We start from the raw sequence: 20,767 nt of genomic DNA, 5'->3' as shown, positions 1-20,767 counted from the left end.
CGGTCCTCTTGCGCAGGCGCACTGTCTCGCTCGGCCCCTCGCGCAGGCGCAGTGTCTGAAGTTCAGAACCGGGCGCAGGCGTACTCGTCGCGTTCCCATCCTACTTCCTCAGCCCTGCACCTCAGCGGGGTTTGGGTGGGTCTCCACAGCGGCGGTGAGTGACAGTGACTGCGTGAGACCCGGACGGAAATGGTGATGGCGATGTCAGACAGTGGGGCGAGCCGCCTGCGGCGGCAGCTGGAGTCGGGCGGCTTTGAGGCGCGGCTGTACGTGAAGCAGCTCTCGCAGCAGTCGGACGGGGACCGGGACCTGCAGGAGCACCGGCAGCGCATCCAGGCGCTGGCGGAGGAGACCGCACAGAACCTGAAGCGCAACGTCTACCAGAACTACCGGCAGTTCATAGAGACGGCCCGCGAGATCTCCTACCTGGAGAGCGAGATGTACCAGCTCAGCCATCTGCTGACCGAGCAGAAGAGCAGCCTGGAGAGCATCCCGCTTACCCTGCTGCCCGCCGCCGCCGCCGCCGGGGCCGCCGCCGCCTCTGGAGGGGAGGAGGGAGGTGGCGGTGCCGGGGGCCGAGACCACCTCCGAAGCCAGACTGGCTTTTTTCCCACCCCTGGGGGCGCCTCCCGCGACAGTTCCGGTCCGGGCGAGGAAGGCAAGCAGCGCACTCTCACTACCCTGCTTGAGAAGGTGGAAGGCTGCAGGCACCTGCTGGAGACGCCGGGACAGTACCTGGTGTACAACGGGGACCTGGTGGAATACGAGGCGGACCACATGGCTCAACTGCAGCGGGTGCACGGCTTTCTGATGAACGACTGTTTGTTGGTGGCCACCTGGCTGCCGCAGAGGCGGGGGATGTATCGCTACAACGCTCTCTATCCCCTAGATGGTTTGGCCGTAGTCAATGTCAAGGACAACCCGCCCATGAAGGACATGTTCAAACTGCTAATGTTCCCCGAGAGCCGAATTTTTCAGGCAGAAAATGCTAAAATCAAACGAGAGTGGCTGGAAGTGCTAGAGGAAACCAAGAGAGCCCTCAGTGAAAAAAGACGAAGGGAGCAGGAGGAGGCAGCGGCCCCTCGAGGGCCACCCCAAGTGACTTCCAAGGCCAGTAACCCGTTTGAGGATGATGAAGAAGAAGAACCAGCTGTTCCTGAGGTAGAGGAAGAGAAGGTGGACCTCTCGATGGAATGGATCCAAGAGTTACCTGAAGACCTGGATGTCTGTATTGCCCAGAGGGACTTTGAAGGGGCTGTTGACCTACTGGATAAATTGAACCATTACCTGGAAGATAAGCCCAGTCCACCTCCTGTAAAAGAGCTAAGGGCCAAAGTGGATGAGCGTGTGCGACAACTCACTGAGGTGCTAGTGTTCGAACTCTCCCCAGATCGTTCCCTGAGAGGTGGTCCCAAGGCTACTCGCAGGGCGGTTTCTCAACTGATCCGTCTGGGCCAGTGCACGAAAGCTTGTGAGTTGTTTTTGAGAAACAGGGCAGCAGCTGTGCATACTGCAATACGTCAGCTTCGCATTGAAGGTGCCACTTTACTCTATATTCATAAACTCTGCCATGTCTTCTTTACCAGCCTTCTTGAAACTGCAAGAGAATTTGAGATAGATTTTGCAGGCACTGACAGCGGCTGCTACTCTGCCTTTGTGGTCTGGGCAAGATCAGCCATGGGCATGTTCGTGGATGCTTTTAGCAAGCAGGTGTTTGACAGTAAGGAGAGCCTTTCTACAGCAGCCGAGTGTGTAAAAGTAGCTAAGGAGCACTGCCAGCAACTGGGTGATATCGGACTAGACCTCACCTTCATCATCCATGCCCTTCTGGTGAAAGACATCCAAGGGGCCTTGCACAGTTACAAAGAAATCATCATTGAAGCCACTAAGCATCGCAACTCTGAAGAGATGTGGAGGAGGATGAACTTGATGACTCCGGAAGCCCTAGGTAAGCTCAAAGAAGAGATGAAAAGTTGTGGGGTAAGTAACTTTGAGCAGTACACAGGGGATGACTGCTGGGTGAACCTAAGTTACACAGTGGTTGCTTTCACCAAACAGACCATGGGCTTCTTGGAAGAGGCACTGAAGCTGTATTTCCCAGAGCTGCACATGGTACTTTTGGAGAGCCTGGTGGAAATCATTTTGGTTGCTGTCCAGCATGTGGATTATAGTCTTCGGTGTGAGCAGGATCCAGAGAAGAAGGCCTTTATCAGACAGAATGCATCCTTTCTGTATGAAACAGTCCTCCCTGTGGTGGAGAAAAGGTTTGAAGAAGGTGTGGGGAAACCTGCAAAGCAACTCCAAGACCTGAGGAATGCATCTAGACTTATCCGTGTGAATCCCGAAAGTACAACGTCAGTGGTCTGATTGTTTAGGTCTGTTTATATGTGTACATATATATTGCTTATATATTATTTATATTTATATTAAGTTGCATTAGCATATTCTTTATAGTCTCAAACACAGCTTAAAAATAAACAGTGCCCTCTTAGAAATGCAAAATCAAAAAGACAAAAAATTTTTAAATTAAGGCCAAATAACAAAAAATATTGGAATTATTAAAACCTATAGTATGCTATCCTTTTAAATTATGCTAATTCTCTACTGAATGTATGCTCACACTATAGTATTTCAGTTTTACCCTTTGAGTCAAAATACATTTTCTCACATTATATATTATGTGACACAGAGTCATAACATCTATAAATACATAGTATGAGTATGTTGTGAAGTTTCCCAGTTCGCTAAAATGTTAACATTTCTTAAAGTGCCATGTAAAACACCCTGCCTCATATATTTTCCCCCTCCTTAAAATGTAATTGAACAATTTGGGAAAAGAAAGGAGTTGGGAACATTGGTTTTAGGGTAAATTTTTGTCAAAAGAATTATTTCTTGAAACTAGCTAGTGTATGGACTCTTCCATCCTTATGTAATACAAGCGGAAGCTTTCAGAAAAAATAATTCAGCAAATATTTCCAACATAATTTGAATGGCTAATTTTTAGTTGTTAATTAGCAGCGTCATAATATTTGATTTGGGAGCATTTACTTGCAAATCTTACGGACTGTGACACAATTTTTTTCAACATATTCTAGAATTGTGTGAGTTCCCAGCTGGAACTTGGGTCGTTGTCATATTTAAAAAATAAAGATAATAATAAAAAACAGAATACAGTGAGGAACCTGGCTACGGCTGCCAAGTTTTAGCTGCCCTCTCACAGCCTCCCAGCCCCTCCAGCGTATGTTGCATAGTGGCTCAGGCTTCATCAAATGGAAAAAAAGGTTTTCATTCAAGTAGTTATTTAGACTTCAGGGTCTGGGTGGATGGGAAATTAGAAAAAATCATATGTACCTAGTGTTCTCAAGTAAGACTACTCTGAGGAGAGATTTGGTTTTTTTGTAACAAAGTGAAGAACAGAGGTAGGACAAATGTGCTCAAAGCAGAGGGAAGACAGAACCTTCTCTGACTCCTAGAATGCCTATGCTGCATTTCTCGTTTGATTTTTAAAAGTGAATATAATACTTCCGATTGTTTAGTAAAACAGAAATAGCTAAAGAAATGTGAGCTTCCTAAGGTTTCTAAACTATTGCTTCTATTGTATATTTATTATATAACCTTCCTCATACTTTGAGAGAAATTGTGCTTGCTAGGATATGTTTTTTCCCTAGCTTCTAGTTGGGATTCTTGTTCATAAGTGCCATTGTTGATGCCAGTGATTTCAAAAGGTCATTTCTTTTATCTGAATAAGAATGGTGATAGTAAGACAAAAAATTATGTGAAACCTAAAATAGATTCCAAATAGTGGCTCAGGGTTGTAAAACTCCTTGAATTACTCATGTGCCAGAACAGCCCTTTTGTTTTCTTTTTAGCTATGCATATTTAAAAGGTTAAAAATTATCAGTTACAGATTTCCTTTGACTAATTTTTTTCACATAACTTTAAGGATTTTCTAGATAACCGTAACTGGATATCTCAGCTGAGCAAAGACAGTTGTAATTTGTCTTTTTTAAGATTACTGAAAACTTGAATTTGATCAAATTTTGTGATTGTTATGATTATTTTGTGCCATTTACAGGTTCCAATATTATATTGTACACCACACGTATTGTGTAAATATATGATGCTGGATCCATGAAATGATACTTCTGAAATCAAAATTTCTCTTAAGGCATGAAGTTGTAAAAACTTAAATGTGTATACTCAGATATTTAAATGGTTGCTTCTTCATGAAACTGCTTTGTAAACTGGAAGTACAGAATTTTCTTTTGTTAAAATTTGTGTGTTCCTTCACAGTTGTAGCTGAAAGAAGTATGGTTTTGGTGAATCAATTAGTGTGGGAAGTGGATTAAAGACCATCAGTGTTGTAATGTCTTTGTGCCTAGGCAGAACGATTATGTTGCATTCCTCAAAGTGGAGTGAAAGCTCTTCTAATTTTTTGGTTTCTATTAGACTCCAAAACAAGTTCTAAAAATTGAATGCAGTTAGAGATTGTCCAGAAATATAGTACATACAGAAATATACCACTTAAGTGTTGATTATCTTTCCTTGTTTGCTTCAAGCATAACACTGTCACTGGAGCTTGGAATTGCAGACTTGATTGAATTAGTTACTGTTGGGGAAAAAAGTCACTCTGTGGAATTAGATCTCTTTTTGATTAAAGCCTTATTTCACTTAAGTGCTAAAAACTCACTAATTTTTGTTCAAATACTACCTATAGTTTAATTATTGGCACTTGCATTTTACAACTTGATATCTTACCTAGGATTGGGAATTTGGGACTTGACATGTAGTATAAAATCAGTATATGTACATTTTGCTTATTGACAATGCTGTGTTATGAGGGAATCTGAAATATTTTGTAAAAATAAAGCTTAAAAACTTACACTGGATAAAATTGATTGATACTACAATGTTTTACCTATTTCTCTTCTTTAATCAGTGTTTATTCTTATATTTTTGTTACTGAAATATTCTTTGAAGAGCCTAGTTTGTTTTTTGTTTATTTATGTGAGGATAGATAGGAATCTATTTGCTAATTTAAATAAGTGTTCTGCTTACTGTCAGAATTGTGAATAAATTAGTTCTCAATATCTTAGGACTCCTGTGAATGAAAAATTTCAGATGTACAAAATGTGAATTTACTCTAAAAAGTAGATTTAATGCCGTCTGTACCTCCCTGAATAAAGAAAGTAAAATGTAAGCCATGAGACCTAGGAACTAAATGACAAGGTCCTTCTTTTAAAAATATCATATAGATACTGAGGAAATGATCCTATATTTAAAAGCATTGAATGCTGTACCTCACATTGACTATAATGTGGGGATAGGGAGGACAAAATAAATTTAAGCATGCTTTGTCCTATTAAGATGCTTAAAAATTGGGAAAAAAGCCAACAAATATAAATTAGAGAATAATTAAATGTGCAGCTGTGTACAGTGGGACTACGGAGAAGGAAGACAGCAATGTGATTTTAAGGAGTCTAGAAAGTTCTCGTGAAATTGTTGGCATTTGAGCTGGCCCTTGAAGAATGGACAAGACTTAGATGTGCAGGGAAAAAGGAAGAGCATGACCTGAGCAAAGACACAGAAATAAGTGGAAATATAGCTGTCACATGAAGAAACCTGCTTGGATGGGTTACTGAGTGTCGGAAAAGGTAAATAAGCAGTGTGTGCTTATTACAGAAATGTAAATCCATGCAGAAGGGTATGAAGCGAACAGCCAAAGTCCTCACCCCTACCCATACCCCCCAATAATCCCATTAAGTAGAGGTAACCACTGGTGAGAGTTTCATGTACATTCTTTCTCCCAGATGCTGGATTATATTTTATATGTACAGTTCTGCCTCTTGTTTTTAGACACAATAATTCAGTATTTTTAAGACATCTCACATCAACAGCTATAGCTGTACCTCACTGGTTTTTTTTTTTTTTTTTTCTGTTGTGGAATAGTATTCAGTCACAGTGAATGGATATATCATAATTTTTCATTTTCCAATTACTTTGTTGGTTTCAGGTTTTGGTGATTACAAAAAAATCCTTTAAAAATTGTGTGTGTGTGTATGTACATATATATATTTCATATATATATGAAATCTTTGCCTACTTGTGTGAATATATCTATAGGATGCATTTCTAGAAATTGCTCTGCCAAGCTATACATTTTAAATTTAGGTAAACATTGCCAAATTGCTCCTCAGGAAGGGTATATGCATCATTTTACATTCTCCCCAGCAGTATAGGAAAATGTCTGCTTCCATGAATGCTCATGAAAATGTATTCATTTTTCAAATAATAATCTTAGTAATAAGATTTATTCATTTCACTGATCTTTTCTGTGAAAAAATGGGATCTGGTTTTGTTTGTAATTTTTAGAGGTTGGGCAACTTCATATTTCTTTTATTTCTATTAAACCGGTGGTCCCCAACCTTTTTTGGCACCAGGGATGGGTTTCATGGAAGACAGTTTTTCCACAGACCCAGGGCAGTGGGGGGGGGGGGGACTTCAGGATGATTCAAGCACATTACATTGATTGTGCAGTCAAACCTCTGCTCCTGATAATCTGGTATTTGCAGCCGCTCCCCAGCGCTAGCATCACCGCCTCAGGTCCACCTCAGATCATCAGGCATTACATTCTCATAAGGAGTGTGCAGCCTAGATCCCTTTCTTGCATTTGCGGTTTACAGTTAGGGTTTGCGCTTCTCTGAGAATCTATTGCCCAGCTGATCTGACAGGAAGCGGAGCTCAGGCAGTGATACCAGTGATTGGGAGCGGCTGTAAATACAGATGAAGCTTCGCTGGCTCACCTGTTGTTCACCTCCCACTGTGCAGCCTGGTTTCTAAAATGCCACAGATCAGTAGTGGCCTTTCACCTGGGGGTTGGGGACTGCAGTGTTAAACTACCTAGTTATGTCCTTTGCCTTTTTTCTCTTAGATTATCATCGTATTATGGTTTTGTAGGAGTTTATTATGTATTTAGGAAATTAACCTTTCATGTGTACTGCTGTGGCTTTTCTTAGTTTGTCATTTATACATCCATTTATTTATTTTCATAGTGCAGTAAATTTTAACCTGTTATGAAGCCCGATTTATGTGGGGTTTTTTTCCTTTAAGACCAGGGCTTCAAAAGGCCTTATCCACTTTCAGATTCTAAGAATATTCACTCATGTTTTTCTTCTAGTAATGATTATATTTTGATAGTTGAAGTTTTGCTCCATCTATAATTCATTTTAGAGTAAAGAAGGATGCCAGAATCCTGTTTTCACACAAATGATTAGCAAGTTGTCACAGCAATTTTGAATCATCCTTTTCCCCCACTGATTTGAAATGCCATTTTCAATACTAAATTTATGTACATTTATACTGATGTATATCTGGGTACATATTAAGACTCTATGTACTATTTGGTTGATATTTGTATTTCTGTCCAATAGCAAGCCATTTTAATTAACTGTAGTCTATAGTTTTATAACTGGTAGGACTGGTCTCATTCTTCTGTTTCAGGTTTTTCCTAAGTACAGTGATTTAGTTCTAGGACCTCACTAGTATATCAAAATACATGGATGCTCAAGTTCTTAAAATATATATATAAAATGGCATGGAATATGCATATAACCTATGCAGTCTTCCCATATATTTTAAATCATCTCTAAATTACTTATAATACTTAATACAATGTAAATGCTATGTAAATAGTTATACTGTTATTTAGGGAATAATGACATGAAAAAAAGCCTACATATGTTCAGTACAGATGCAGTTTTTGTTGTTTTGGGGTTTTTTTTTTTTTTTTTTGAGACGGTCTCAGTCTAGAGTGCAGTGGCATCATCATAGCCCACTGCAACCTCAAATTCCTGGCCTCAAGCAGTCTTCCTGCCTTGGCCTCCCAAAGTATTAGGATTACAGGTGTGAGCCACTGTGTCCAATCTGGATGCAGGTTTTTAAAAAAAATATTTTTGAGCCACATTTGGTTTAATCCACAAATGCAGAATGCATAGAACTGCATTCTCACATGTTTATTATTCAACTTGTGTTTTGAATCATTTTATGACAGTCTGTCATAATCCCCCCAAAAAGTTAGCATTTGGATTGAAATCTTATTGAGTGTACAGATGAACTTAGGGAGAATTGACACCTTTATAATTTTGAATCCATTTATGCGAGTGTTGCCTTATATTTCAGTAACATTTTCAAATTTTCTTCAGGTCTCTCACATTTTTTTATTAGTAATACCCATAACTTTATTACAGACACCACAAAAATTTCTCTTTTCAGTTTTCATGCATCTCAGGTAGTTCTCCTGCTGTGCTAGGTTAAGTTGAACATCTAAAACTATGTTAAGTAATATTTTGCTTGGTACTCATGAAAATGTTTTTTGTTGTTGTTGTTTTTCTTTGAAGCATGATGTTGACTTTTGGTCATTGTGTTAAGAAATCATCTATTCCAGTTACTGAGAGTTGTGGTTTTTATTTTATTTTTTTAAATTTTTTTGTTAATTCTTTTTTCTTTCCTTTTTCTTTTTAATATAGTACTTTGAGTTGCTGTTTTATAGTTTATATTTTTTTAAAGAAACACGGTCTCACCGTGCAATCCAGGCTGGAGTGCAGTGGTTATTCACAGGCACAACTATTGTGCACTACAGCCTCGAACCCCTGGGCTCAAGCAGTCCTCCTGCCTCAGCCTCCTGAGTAGTTGGGACTGTGGGTCCTTAGCAACCATGCCAGGCTTTGATTTTTTTAGGTCAGGAAATGCATATTGAATTATCAAATGAGTCTCAGCATCCATTCAGCAAATCATGATTTTTCTTCTATCATATTAATGTGGTAAATGTTTAGAATAGATTTCCTAACACTGAACTCCATTTAAAACACTCTATGGATTTTAGTTGATAGCAGTACATTTTAATATACTGCCTGATTCCAATAAATATTTCGTTAGGATTTTTGCATTGATCTTCATTAGTGATATTGGTGTGCAGTTGTGTGTATGCTACCTTTGTCAGGCTTTTATCATTCATAAAGCAAACTCATCCTGAAGGTGAGTATATGGAGCATGACAATAATGCTGGTGAAATAAGACACGTTCCTATTTCTTTTGATTCCTGAATAATGAGAATGAAAAAATACAGTGAGACACAGGCCACTCGTATCACTTCAGATCGTAACTAGCCACCGTAAGGAGGCATTCTATTGAATCTCATCCCTGTTTCAAACTTCGTCAGAGTTGTATGGGATGTCAGGTGTTCTGTATTTATTGGGAAATGTATATATATATATATATATATATATATACACACACAGAATATTTGGATTTCATTTTTCCCCACCAGCTTGCCTAGAGCAGTGTTGGGCAATGGCAGAGGCAATTGATGGAAAGAGAATATGAGGGAGTAGAAAGAAATCCATCAGCAACATGTGTGAAATGTAATGTTCAGTGACATGAAATAACAACCCAAAGCAGCCCACACAGGGGAGGACGTAGGTGGCGGGAAGTCACATGTGACATAGATATAAGGACAGACACAGCCCCCTGCGAGAGGACTGAAGCCAATGTAACCCTGGAATGCAGCAGGACTATTCAGACAGGACAGAAGCCGCATGGAAAAACCAAGTCTTTGTTTACTTAGTGCTATAAACGATATTTTGTCCTGTATTTTCTAATGGATTTGGAGGTATGGGAGAAGGTACAGAGAAGATTGTCATGAGAGATTTCGATTTTTTACATTGCAAAAGTTTTACATTATTTAGGAAAAGTCCCAAGATCTGTTTTAACGGTGAAGAAATGGTGGAGTGACTACTTAACAACAGTAAGAAAATAAAACTCGTGCAGAAACTGTTTCTGCCTAGATATTTCCACACAGACACAAGAATGGACGAGAGGAAAGATGCTTAGATTTACTGAGAAATGAAGGGGTCTGGGGCGTGAGCACATGTCTACACCACTTCGGAGCATGGCCGCTCAGGGGATGTCCCCATCAGTGGTGTCCCCTTTAGGCGAGGCCACCAGGCTTGTGTATCAGCACGGCCAGGCACCTGGGGGGCAGCGGCTCCTAACATTCCGTGCACCTGCACATAATTCCGTTATGACGACTGCAGACAGTTACCTGGCTCGCTCAGCTCACTGCCTCACTTTGGTGGGAGTCTGAGCTGCAGGCAGTGCCTTAGGCGCTGAGCTCTGGCATCTGGAACCGGATCCACTGCAAAGCGAAGGACAGTCGAGGTCTGTGGGGTGTGGATCACGTTTTCCCAACAATGAGTTAAGAAGCACAGTGTTGGTCCTCCCTCACTCCCGATGAAACCTGTTTGATTTCATTTGTTCTTCACCCGTCACGTGTTTGGGTTTCTTCCCCCCAGTCCCTGGCTGTGCCTCTTCTGCGACGGCCGGCAGCATGGCAGGGTCTCTCTGTCCTCTGTCCAGGCAGGGGGCGGAGATGGACGTCTGTCCGCGAGAAGAACAGGGAACTGCGCTCCCAGCTGGCAGAGAGCAAGCAGCAGCTTCGAGACCTCAGGGAGAAACTGAATATTTCAGAATCGACGGCCTTCTCCCTCACCAACCGGCTGCAGAACTATAGTAAGTTCTGTAGGTTCAGCGTCCGCACGGTGGTGAACGATTGTATGTCTTCTCTCTGAGAAAATAAAGTCTCTAGACGTGGTGCTTCTCTTCCCGTTATCAAAATAAATTCCATCCGGACTATATTCCTAGGAAGGCAAAGGGAGCATTTTAACCTCATTTTTCTGAGGATGGAGAAACTGAGGCACAAAGAGTTTGACCACGATTCCAGGTGAGGAGTAGGATGGAACGTAGGGTAAATCTCAAGTTATGTATTCCTGCAGCTGCCAAGGAAGTGCCTGTGATTTGGGGCACAAGCTACTCTGGTTTGTCTTAGGAGCCTCTTGTACTGTACCGAATCCTGCAGGCACATAACGCCGGTGTTGTAATTTTTGGGACTGATGAGCTTCCAATCAATTCAAGCTTGTGTTGAGGCCTAACAGGAAAGCACTGAGCTGCCCCATGGGGAAGGTGGTGGGACACAGCCCGATTCATGGAGCTTCCAGAGCAGTGTGCTCCTAACGGCAGTTGTGACACTCCTTAGTGACCCCGTCCAGGGAGCCAACCCTGGTGGGAGGGAAGCTCTGCTTCCTGGGACACGGGTTCTACTTTGAGTCCAAGAAAGTCATTTGAAACTTAGCAGGAAGGTAGATGGTGCTTCTGGTTATGTCAGGGAAGCTTTCCCACCCTGTGTCCCCTGAGCTGGGAACCTTCAGGGACACAGGACGGCCAGCAGGTGCAGGTGGACTGTGACGGTCTGAGTTAGGAGATGTTGGCCCACGTGTGAACAAGGGACGAGGGGGAGGAGAGCATCAGCCCCTGTTACAAGCAAACCAGTGTGGGGGATGGGCCCTACACACCCACCCCAGTCATCCTGGCCACCGCCAGCCCTTGTCCTGCTCAGGAAGAGAAGCTCGAGTGACTGAAGTTACCGGAGCAGGGGCACGTGCACAACTGCAGGATTAGGAGGAAGCTTGCAAGTCTGAGGGTGAATCTGCATCATTTTCCTACAAATTATTTTCTAATATATCAGAGGATTTTTTTAAATCAAAAAGAATTAAAAAGAATAAAAACTGAAGCCTATTATGGAAGAGATGAGTTCTGGGAAGGACAAACTGTTTTATTAACACCTTTCCTTCTAATCATAATATAAGCACATGAAATATTGTGAAGAGGAAGAAGATGGAAGAAGGCTGAAGACCTAGTTGAGGTCGCAGTGCTGTGTGTAGAGCAGGGACCCTGGGAATGTCTCCGGGAGCCAATGCAAGTTGTCTACGCTGTGCCTCAGTTTCTTCCACCATTTATACAGTGCTAATGCAGCACCTATTAATATGAGTTGTAATGAACATTCATTAATTCTTGTGTAGCTTTTACAGCAGAGCCTGACAAGAGTAACCACTGTGAGTTTACAGTTCTCTTCCAATTTAACCTAAGCCTCACTAGTGTGTGGAATGTTCTCTCAGGTCCTTGTGGTCTAATGCCTGATATTTCACACAAGCACATCCAGATACAATTTTTATCTGTGAGAGGCTACTGCGTTCTTCACATTCCCAGCACGAGGGAACCACCAGTCCCGTGGTCCTTGGGGCCTTCCCAGCTGTGCAGGAGTCACTGCGTCACGCCCAGTGCACTGATTTACGTCACAGGCTGCACGGCTTGGTCACGTGGTCCCTGTTTCAGAGTCAGACGTTAGGGGATGTGAACTCTACTCTCCTAAATCCCAGTTCAATTGCTGCCAAGTAACTTCAATGTGCCTTAAAGTTCTCTTTCCTCATCTTTCCATAGGGGATTATCAATGCCATGGAGGTGGGAGGTTGAGAATTATAGTTGTAGAAATCCCCACATAGAACCTGGTACTGGGGACACTTTTGTCCTTGGGATGGACCCTGCCTCCTCTCCTGTGGGAAGTGACCACAGCAGCGTGTCCAGCTTCCCACTGAGGCAGGCATGTGTGTTTTTTCTGAGTGTGAGGAATGCAGGGACATCCTGGAGGCCGTGCTGGGGGAGAGGCTGGATTTCTGGGAGGAGGAGCGGGCAGAGACACCAGCCCGGGAGGACAAGCTCAGGCAAGGGCGCTGTGTGCAGGGCAGGCAGGTGGGAAGTGTGACTCTCTGAAGTGGGGCAGCTCAGCTTATTTATGTCACATAGTATCTCTCTGTTGCACATATTCACTTTTGTTAATGAAGGCCCTTGGTTGGCAAAATTCTCTGTTGCACAAATTCACTTTTGTTAATGAAGGCCCTTGGTTGGCAAAATTTTAAGTAAGCTAATTTATTATACCTATGTCAAACCTATACTCGTTTGAGGCAACATTAATTAAAGCAAGCCACAAGAAATATAAGATATATCCTTTTCAGTACTTTTATTAATAATAGCCAGAGCCTTTAGTGTTGATAATCACACTTTAATTCCAAAGTCAACATAAAAATTCAATACATGTAGTTAAGTTGAAAAGTGTTAGTGAAATAGGAGCTTAGCTTTGCTTTTCCAAACATGTTTCCAAAAGATTGTTTTATTTTAAAACACACACAGTGTTGGATACAAATGCCGTTTAACCATCGTGGTGGGGAAGATCACATTGACTGCTGACAATGGTCACCTCCTCCTCGCTACTAAGTCTGCTGTTCTCAAAGTCTTACGAAGTACAAGATGTGTCTTTTCCTTTACTTCAAAGACTCCTTTGTTGACAGCAATTATGTGACCAAACTTTCCATAACTAGTTGATGATTATTAAAGTTTTGCAGTGGCTACTTTTCCTACTGGTGTTCTACCACCTAAGATAAAAAAAGAGAGACAGCTCATGAAATGATGTTGATTTTGCCCTTCCTCATCCAACTGTTCCTTAAGCCACCACCCAAGACAGACACCTCACACTTGTATAGAGTTTTATAAGTGCAGCAACCAACAGGGATGTCAGTCCACTCTGCAGAATCAGCCCAAGAGGTGAGGGTGTGGCCAATGCCCCAGGGCCAGAGCCAGGGGCTGAACCCCATCATGTTTTCTGAACTTCAAGTTCAGTATGTTCTAGTATTTTCACACTTATATTATTTTCTTCCACACAGTCTGGTACTTCCATCTTCCCCATCCATGGCAACTATTCCATTGCCCTTCTACCCTTTTTCTTCAACTGTTCTCCTTTGTCCTGGTCTTCACTTAATCCCAACAGACATCTATCTAAAGCTCTTCTATACAAATATGGCAAATGTACTGAATTAAGATCAGGTAAAAAAAAATACTTGTAAGAAGATCCACTCAAGGATATCATGCTTATTCAATATAATCAACAGATAATTATTTTTTTCAACACCCTCCTCAAACTGCCCCATTAATGCTAGAAGTGTTCTCGACTTCCACTGAGCATTGTATCTCTCTGTTACATCAACACTCTTGACTCTTAACTGCGTACCATAAATCAATGGCCCTACATTTTTGGGTGGGACTATTTCTTTATAACTGATAGGATCTAGAGAAGAGTAAGCATATGGTTATTCTCCTAAGGATGTGCTAGTTCTGAGTTCGGAAAGTTCATGTGATACAGACACTGACCCCAATCTCTCACATGGGAAAGAAGGGAACCAGGAATTGAGAAGGACAGAATTGTCCTTCCCAAAGGACAAAAATGAGAGATATTCTCACCAAGAGTAGGATGTTTAAGGTCTGGATTTCTGACTCAGATTGGTTATGTCAGGAACTGAATCTTTGTTATAGAAGACTGCCTATTTTATGCTTGTGTTTTCTTTGTTAATTTTCTCTGAACTTTCTTTTTAGTGTCCTTGAGAAAATTCTAGATTATATAAGTAGTTGCCTGTTTATATTAGAATTTCATTACTATTCATTTTGATAAAGTACTTGGTGCCATAGTACACTTTTTTATTTTAATATATATTGATAAATACAGTGCAAAAACTCCTCATATCTTATTAAACTGCACTTACCAAGCATTTCTTCTAATTTGGTTATGGTAGGTTCATTCACATTAAATATATAGTCATTATTTCTAGGAGAAAAGAATTAATAAGCTTTGTTATTACATAGACTATGGGGAAAAGACAACATTCATTATTTTGTTTTGCTGCTGATCATAGATACTGCAAGAGCACTTTTCAACAGTCTCCCTCGGGGCCAGTCTTTCACAGTTCAAAGACCTCTTGTTCCTGTCCTACCTCCTGGCTTCCTGTTTCATCTTTGGACCATATAAGAGACATAATTGTGAGAGTTTACATATTAAGTTTTATTATTGTTAAATTTGTTTACTTAGAAGAATAAATATCTATGTATTTATACATATAGTCGTATGTAATGTATATGTATTTGTGTATGTGTACATATACACTATACTCCCCCAAAAATCTTCTTGTAATTAATCTATATATTTTAATATTAGGTCAAATACTAGCCTAGAGTACTTTCTTTCTTTGCTTCTACTGCATTTTTATTCATAACCACATAAAATTTTCAGGGTAAGTCATACTGACTTAACTAATTAGGGGATGGATAAGTAAAGTATTAGGTCATTAAATGTGAAATGTCCAATTTCAAATCAAAAGTTTAGTTTCTTATATCTTAAACAAGAAGCAGTACATTAATCAAAGTATGCATCTGAACTATCAACACAGTTTTAACATCTTAACAGTAGCTTGCTTATGCCACCAGTGAAAAAGCCTAAAGAGCAAGTGGCAATAAAATAGTGAAAGGCATTTTCCACAGCTTATTAAGAATTGAATATTTTTCCTTGCAACAAGTAGCCCAAAGCCCGGAAGAAGTGGTAGTCAGTTGGTGCAAGGTCTGGTGAATACGGTGATGATGGAGAGTTTTCAAGTCCAGCCTCTGTAGTTTGAGCAGTGTTTGTGCGATATGTGGTCCAGTGTTGTCTTGTGAAAGAATTGGCCTGTCTCTGTTGACCAACCTCAGCTGCTTAATCGTAAGCATCCTCATCATTTCATCCAATTGGTTGCAGCAGACATATAATAGACTGACTAGGTTTCATGAAGCTGCAGTGGATAATACCAGTGCTGGACCACCAAACAGACACCATTAGCTTTTTCTGATGAGTATTCAGTTTTGGACTGTGTTTTGGCACTTCATCTTCATCCCACTGTTGTCCCAAATGCTTGCAATTATCAAAAAGAATCCATTTTCACCACATGAAACAATTTGGTGTAGAAATGGTTCAGCTTTATGTTGTGACGGCAAAGAAAGGCAAGCTTCGAGATCATTTCTCGTCTGATGCTCGTTTAATTCATGTGGTACCCATCCATCCAGCTTCTTTACCTGGCTGATTTGTTTCAAATGGTCCAATATTGTTGGAATAGTAACGTCAGACCTTGCTGCTAATTCACACGTAAGTTGAGATGGATTCATTTCCACTACAACTTCCAGCTCATCATTATCCACCTTGGTCTCAGATTGCCCACGTGGCTCATTTTCAAGATTAAAATCACCAGAACGAAATTTCTCAAACCATCGTTACTGTGTGTTTGTTAGCCGCATCCTCCCCAAACACTTTGTTGATATTTTGAGCTATCTACACTGCATTGGTTCCACAAAGGAACTCATTATTCGAAAATAACACAAATTTTTGACTTATCCTTGGTTTCACAAAAATTGCTCAAAAAAAAATTTGGGCCGGGTGCGGTGGCTCACGCCTGTAATCCTAGCTCTCTGGGAGGCCGAGGCAGGCGGATTGCTCAAGGTCAGGAGTTTGAAACAAGCCTGAGCAAGAGCGAGACCCCGTCTCTACTATAAATAGAAAGAAATTAATCGGCCAACTAATATATATAGAAAAAATTAGCCGGGCATGGTGGCACATGCCTGTAGTCCCAGCTACTTGGGAGGCTGAGGCAGAAGGATTGTTTGAGCCCAGGAGTTTGAGGTTGCTGTGAGCTAGGCTGACGCCACGCACTCACTCTAGCCTAGGCAACAAAGCGAGACACTGTCTCAAAAAAAAAAAAAAAAAAAATTTGAAAGATAATCACAAACCAAAACGTGCATTTGAAAGACACAATAAACATAAAACAAGACATGTCAAAGTAAAATGTCAGAGTTATCAATAGACAAACTTAGTACTTAAGGAAATCGGACATTTCACACTTAGTAACCTAATACAATATAAAGTTAGGAAACTATGATCTAGTAAGATTATACATTTTTGTGTCTCTGGAATTTGTGCTCAAATGTCATTCCTGTCCTTGCCCTTTTACCACCCACGGGATCTCATCGACTACTTACACCTTCTTTTTCTCCACCACACCAAGCCTCACAAAAGCTGCTAAGGCATTTTTCTGCACATCAGAAGATAATACATCATAACACTGAGAGGCACCTAAAATAGAGGGTGAAGAAGAGTCAGAGTTAGTGGACTACTGCTTTGTTCTCAACTAAAACAAATTATCACCCACAGAGGTTTGACTGACCTTGATCAAGAAGTTGGCTTGTAAATTTTCTGACTGCAACCAAGTACTGTTTCTCACTGAAGCGGTCCTCTTCTTCACTCAAGAGGTATTTGCAAACTATCTGATTTTATGACGGAGGATAAAGGGAACAGAAAAAGGGTAGAATACAACAGAAAAGTAAATAACTTTCCTTTGCCTCTTTTAAGAGAATGACATATTAGAGCAGCCTAAAAACTCTCCAACCCTAGAGCAGAGAAAAGCTGAAGGATTGTTAGGACATCTCTTTCAAGCTTCTATTACCTTTTATAATTAGAAAAAGGGGGTTTGAAACAATATTGGTATTTATTAAAGTATAATTTTTTATATTAATATTAATGGATTGCAAGTTAATTACTATCAGCTTAATCTCTTACGCTACTTAGGAAGAGAGGGGACAGATTTATATAATTTTGGTTTTTTTCCTCTAAATACACCTAACAAAGTGTCAGGCCCTAAAATACTTGATGATTTCTACTGTGGGAAGGTGATTAAGGGTAGAACTAACACTTATCAGATGCTCACTAAGTGCTAGGCTTTGTGCAAGGGAGGCATGGTCATGGGTCATGAGTCATTTCATGGCCCACAAACACCACTCTGCCAGGAAGTTAGTCCTGGTGCCAGAGGCTGGTGCGAGTATGAACAGAGCTGAGTCACAGAATCCTCGTCTAAAATATGTGCAGGCCTCCCGTGTGGTTTATGTTTAAAATTCCCTTTCTTCCTCTGAATCCTGGCACAATTCCTGCTGGACACGTAACTATCACCTCTCTCCAACCACTCCTAAGCGCTCAGACAAACTCAGATACTTTCACTTGAACTTTTTATTTTCCTTATAATATTAGCATTTAGCTATATAAATAATTGACTTTATGAATCATTCAAGTCTTACCTTTACTGAGTGCCTACAATATTAATATATCAAACACCTTGCTACATACTATGAACGAAAGACATAAGATACAGGAGGACAAACAATGTCTGGGTGTAATTGTGGTCACATAAATATTGTGCTCATGGCATTGCTAAGTTGTTATCCTCTTGGGTCTTCCTCCTATATAAATGGAGCATTTCATCTCTCACTGGAGAGGTGAAATCATTCATTGTATTAATCAATCTCTGTAGTTCTATCATTTGCCTGGGGAAGATATCTGTCCTTCAGATGAGAAATAGGCAGACTGAGAAGTCTTATTATATTTCACATGGGAAGCATGAAGGAGAATGCCTAATTTACATACCTGATAACATTCCACAAAAGGCTTAAAGAGTCCTGTTAAAAATTCTAACACAGTATTTCCTTTCTCTGTAATTAGGATGTCCTTCGTAGTCACTTGTATGGCCTCACATTTACAAAGCAGGTAACAGCCTTCTTCGAAGTCCTGGAAAGGGCAGGGAAAGCCATAAAGCACCCGCTCCTTTGGGTTAATGTGTGCACTGCTGATCTCAATGTATGTAGCGACACACCCTCAGACATCTCAGAGAACACCAGCTATTTCCACAGCCCCTCCCAGAACAATTCTTGTTAGACAGTAGCCAGAGAACCATTTGTTCTAACATTCAAAATGCTGATCCTCAAACACAAAAAATTCATAAACAAAAGGCATTTGCCTGGCTGACTCATTCCAACAAGCTGATAACAGGAAAATGAGTGCTGATTTTTTAAAGTTTACTAAAACAGAATTAGTTTATTTACAGTGGCCTCACTAATGGTTTGAAGAATGACCCTCCTCTCACCAAATAATCCTAAGTCATTAATTAAACTTGACCTGGGTTTAAACTACAGTCTGCTAAACTGTGAGTGTCCCAGTTTCTCTTTACTGCCCCCACTTCACCTCGAAGAAAGAGACGACACATTGCCTGCAACACGGCTGTGAATTCATGCCTAAGTTTCCAGAACTCACACTGCAGGCACACTTGCTCTTTGTTGTAAGGACTTTACCTTTAGTGTGTTTCCTGGAAGGAAGATGAACTCATCTGAAAAAACATCTCGTAGGAAATGAAAGCAACTGTAGACATCCTCTGGAAATAAATTCATTACATAAAATTACAACATTGCTTTTTAAACTTTTGGGGAGTACCAGGAAGTCCATGATACGCCCAAATACAGTGTTTCAAAGGCATATTTTTATTCATAAACAGGGATAAGAATTAAGTCCCCTAAAAGAAGCTAAAATCAATCCAAATTTTACTTGCAAAGCAAACTACAGTATAGCATAGTTTTTAAATGATTAAATCTAAATTACAACCAGGCCTGTAATCAGCCAGTCTGGTAATGAGCATGACACCACAGTCCTTAGAAGCTGGGGTACTTCACTTTCCCCTTCCCCTTTGTTCCCTAGTAGAGAAGGAACTGATTTCTTAATTTCCCTCTATATTCATATTTCCTGGTATCTTTACTGCATCTTTAGCACTTTTCCTTAGACTCAACTGTGGAACTTTGAAAAACTAAGACCAAAACAAAACACTAATGGCTTGCCCACACCCCAGACCAAGAGAAGAAGAACCTCTGAGGAGAGGCTCACCCTGCCCACTCCCACCCCCCATAATTCTAACGTGTGGCCTGTGCAGAAACCCCTGGCCTTGACTACTCCTGTGAACAAGAACGAGTCTTACTCATTTTTACATTCCCCAATGCAACCAGAATGCTCCTGAGCATCTAGTAAGTACTCACACACTGCTGGATGGCTTACCCACCCCACTGGCCTCTGCCGACCAGGGAACTGTTACAGCAGAAACAGAACATCAGACCAGGAAGTACAGAACTGTGCTCAAATGCCAGTTCCTTTTCTGAGTAACTACATAACTTTCTAGGCCTAAATTTCCTTATTTATAAAAGGAGAAGTTTAGATTAGATGACTTCTAGGCCCTTCCAATTCCGAAATTCTAAGCAGATGGCCATGCATTTGGGAAACAAAGCTAATTTCTTCTGAGTGTACAGGCCTGCTCCTTACTGGGTTGTGCAGATGTGGCTGAACATTACGAGGACTCAAATGTTGCTCCCTACATGGAATGCAATGGCCAGGCCTCTTCTAAAATTCAAGATCACATTCCTGAAAGTTACCTTTCCTGAACCGAGGTGTCATCTGCAATGCTACAGCTACTAAGGAAGGACGGACAAAAATGTTGAGCAGCTGGTTCCTATAGGCTGAGCACATGAGGAGAGTGATGTGCTGGAAAATAAGTCCATCAACCACTTCTGAGTCTCCGGAGTCCACTCTCAGAATCACCTGGTCTCTGACAATGCTGGCGATGTTGGAATGCAGAAGAATGTTGGACTGGACAACTTCTTCAGCAGGTGTGTTATCTATGCACAAAGACAAGTCATTCGAATGAGATGGGTCACTGTAGAGTCTTAGGCCTTGTATGTTTAATGCTAGTAACTTGACAGGCATTTATTTTCAAGTGTCAGGTTTTAGTCTCTATCAATTGAGGTAACAATATCATATGGAAGAAAATCTTGAAAGTACTATTTGATAAATCAAATCCCTGTCTAAGAACATGTAACATACTCTCTTATCTACCCCAAATCTATCAGCCATTCTGAAATGTACGTAAGTTTCTGCTCTGAAAATCAACACTGGACTCAAGGTATCCAGAGTTTTGTAACAGCAAGTTCCATAAACTAGAAAATCACATGCATGTGAATGCAACAACACTAACACAAAAAAGCCCACGATTAGCGTTATGAGCACGTTAACACTGCAGTCCCCAACTGCCGGTACTGTTCCACAGCCTATTAGGAACCTGGCTGCACGGCAGAAAGTGAGCTGGAGCTTAATCTGTATTTACAGTCACTC

The 20,767-nt window shown here is 40.9% G+C and overlaps 2 protein-coding genes and 1 long non-coding RNA gene across 3 annotated transcripts in view; 2 read left to right on the top strand and 1 right to left on the bottom strand.

Annotated features, from left to right (window-relative positions):
- The first annotated feature begins 42 nt into the window (after positions 1-42).
- EXOC8 (exocyst complex component 8) lies at positions 43-4,910 on the top strand. The gene has a single exon (XM_012738206.3). The coding sequence runs from the start codon at positions 190-192 to the stop codon at positions 2,365-2,367; it is 2,178 nt and encodes a 725-aa protein (XP_012593660.2). The 5' UTR covers positions 43-189; the 3' UTR covers positions 2,368-4,910.
- A 5,216-nt stretch (positions 4,911-10,126) lies between these two features.
- On the top strand, positions 10,127-14,960 carry LOC105856449 (uncharacterized). Its single transcript, XR_012913545.1, has 3 exons — positions 10,127-10,215; positions 10,350-10,566; positions 14,631-14,960. It is a non-coding gene; the product is annotated as an uncharacterized LOC105856449 (long non-coding RNA).
- Positions 12,929-20,767, bottom strand: part of GNPAT (glyceronephosphate O-acyltransferase) — a 33,404-nt gene continuing 25,565 nt past the window's right edge. Inside the window, exons 10-16 of the mRNA XM_012738204.3 lie at positions 20,032-20,274; positions 18,910-18,989; positions 18,209-18,349; positions 16,959-17,058; positions 16,774-16,867; positions 14,481-14,542; positions 12,929-13,319 (exon numbers count right to left, since the gene is read on the bottom strand). Of these exons, the coding sequence (XP_012593658.1) occupies positions 13,276-13,319; positions 14,481-14,542; positions 16,774-16,867; positions 16,959-17,058; positions 18,209-18,349; positions 18,910-18,989; positions 20,032-20,274 (764 nt within the window). The 3' untranslated portion in view covers positions 12,929-13,275. The remainder of the gene's footprint in view (positions 13,320-14,480; positions 14,543-16,773; positions 16,868-16,958; positions 17,059-18,208; positions 18,350-18,909; positions 18,990-20,031; positions 20,275-20,767) is intronic.

Source organism: Microcebus murinus, chromosome 19, assembly GCF_040939455.1.
Source record: "Microcebus murinus isolate Inina chromosome 19, M.murinus_Inina_mat1.0, whole genome shotgun sequence".
NCBI lineage: Eukaryota > Metazoa > Chordata > Mammalia > Primates > Cheirogaleidae > Microcebus > Microcebus murinus.
Note: the sequence above shows the minus strand (reverse complement) of the source record. Positions and strands in the feature narration are given on the sequence as shown.

What these genes read in the sequence shown, in the direction of transcription:
- EXOC8 (XM_012738206.3), top strand. Translation starts at nt 190, where the DNA reads ATGGTGATGGCGATGTCAGACAGTGGGGCGAGCCGCCTGCGGCGGCAG.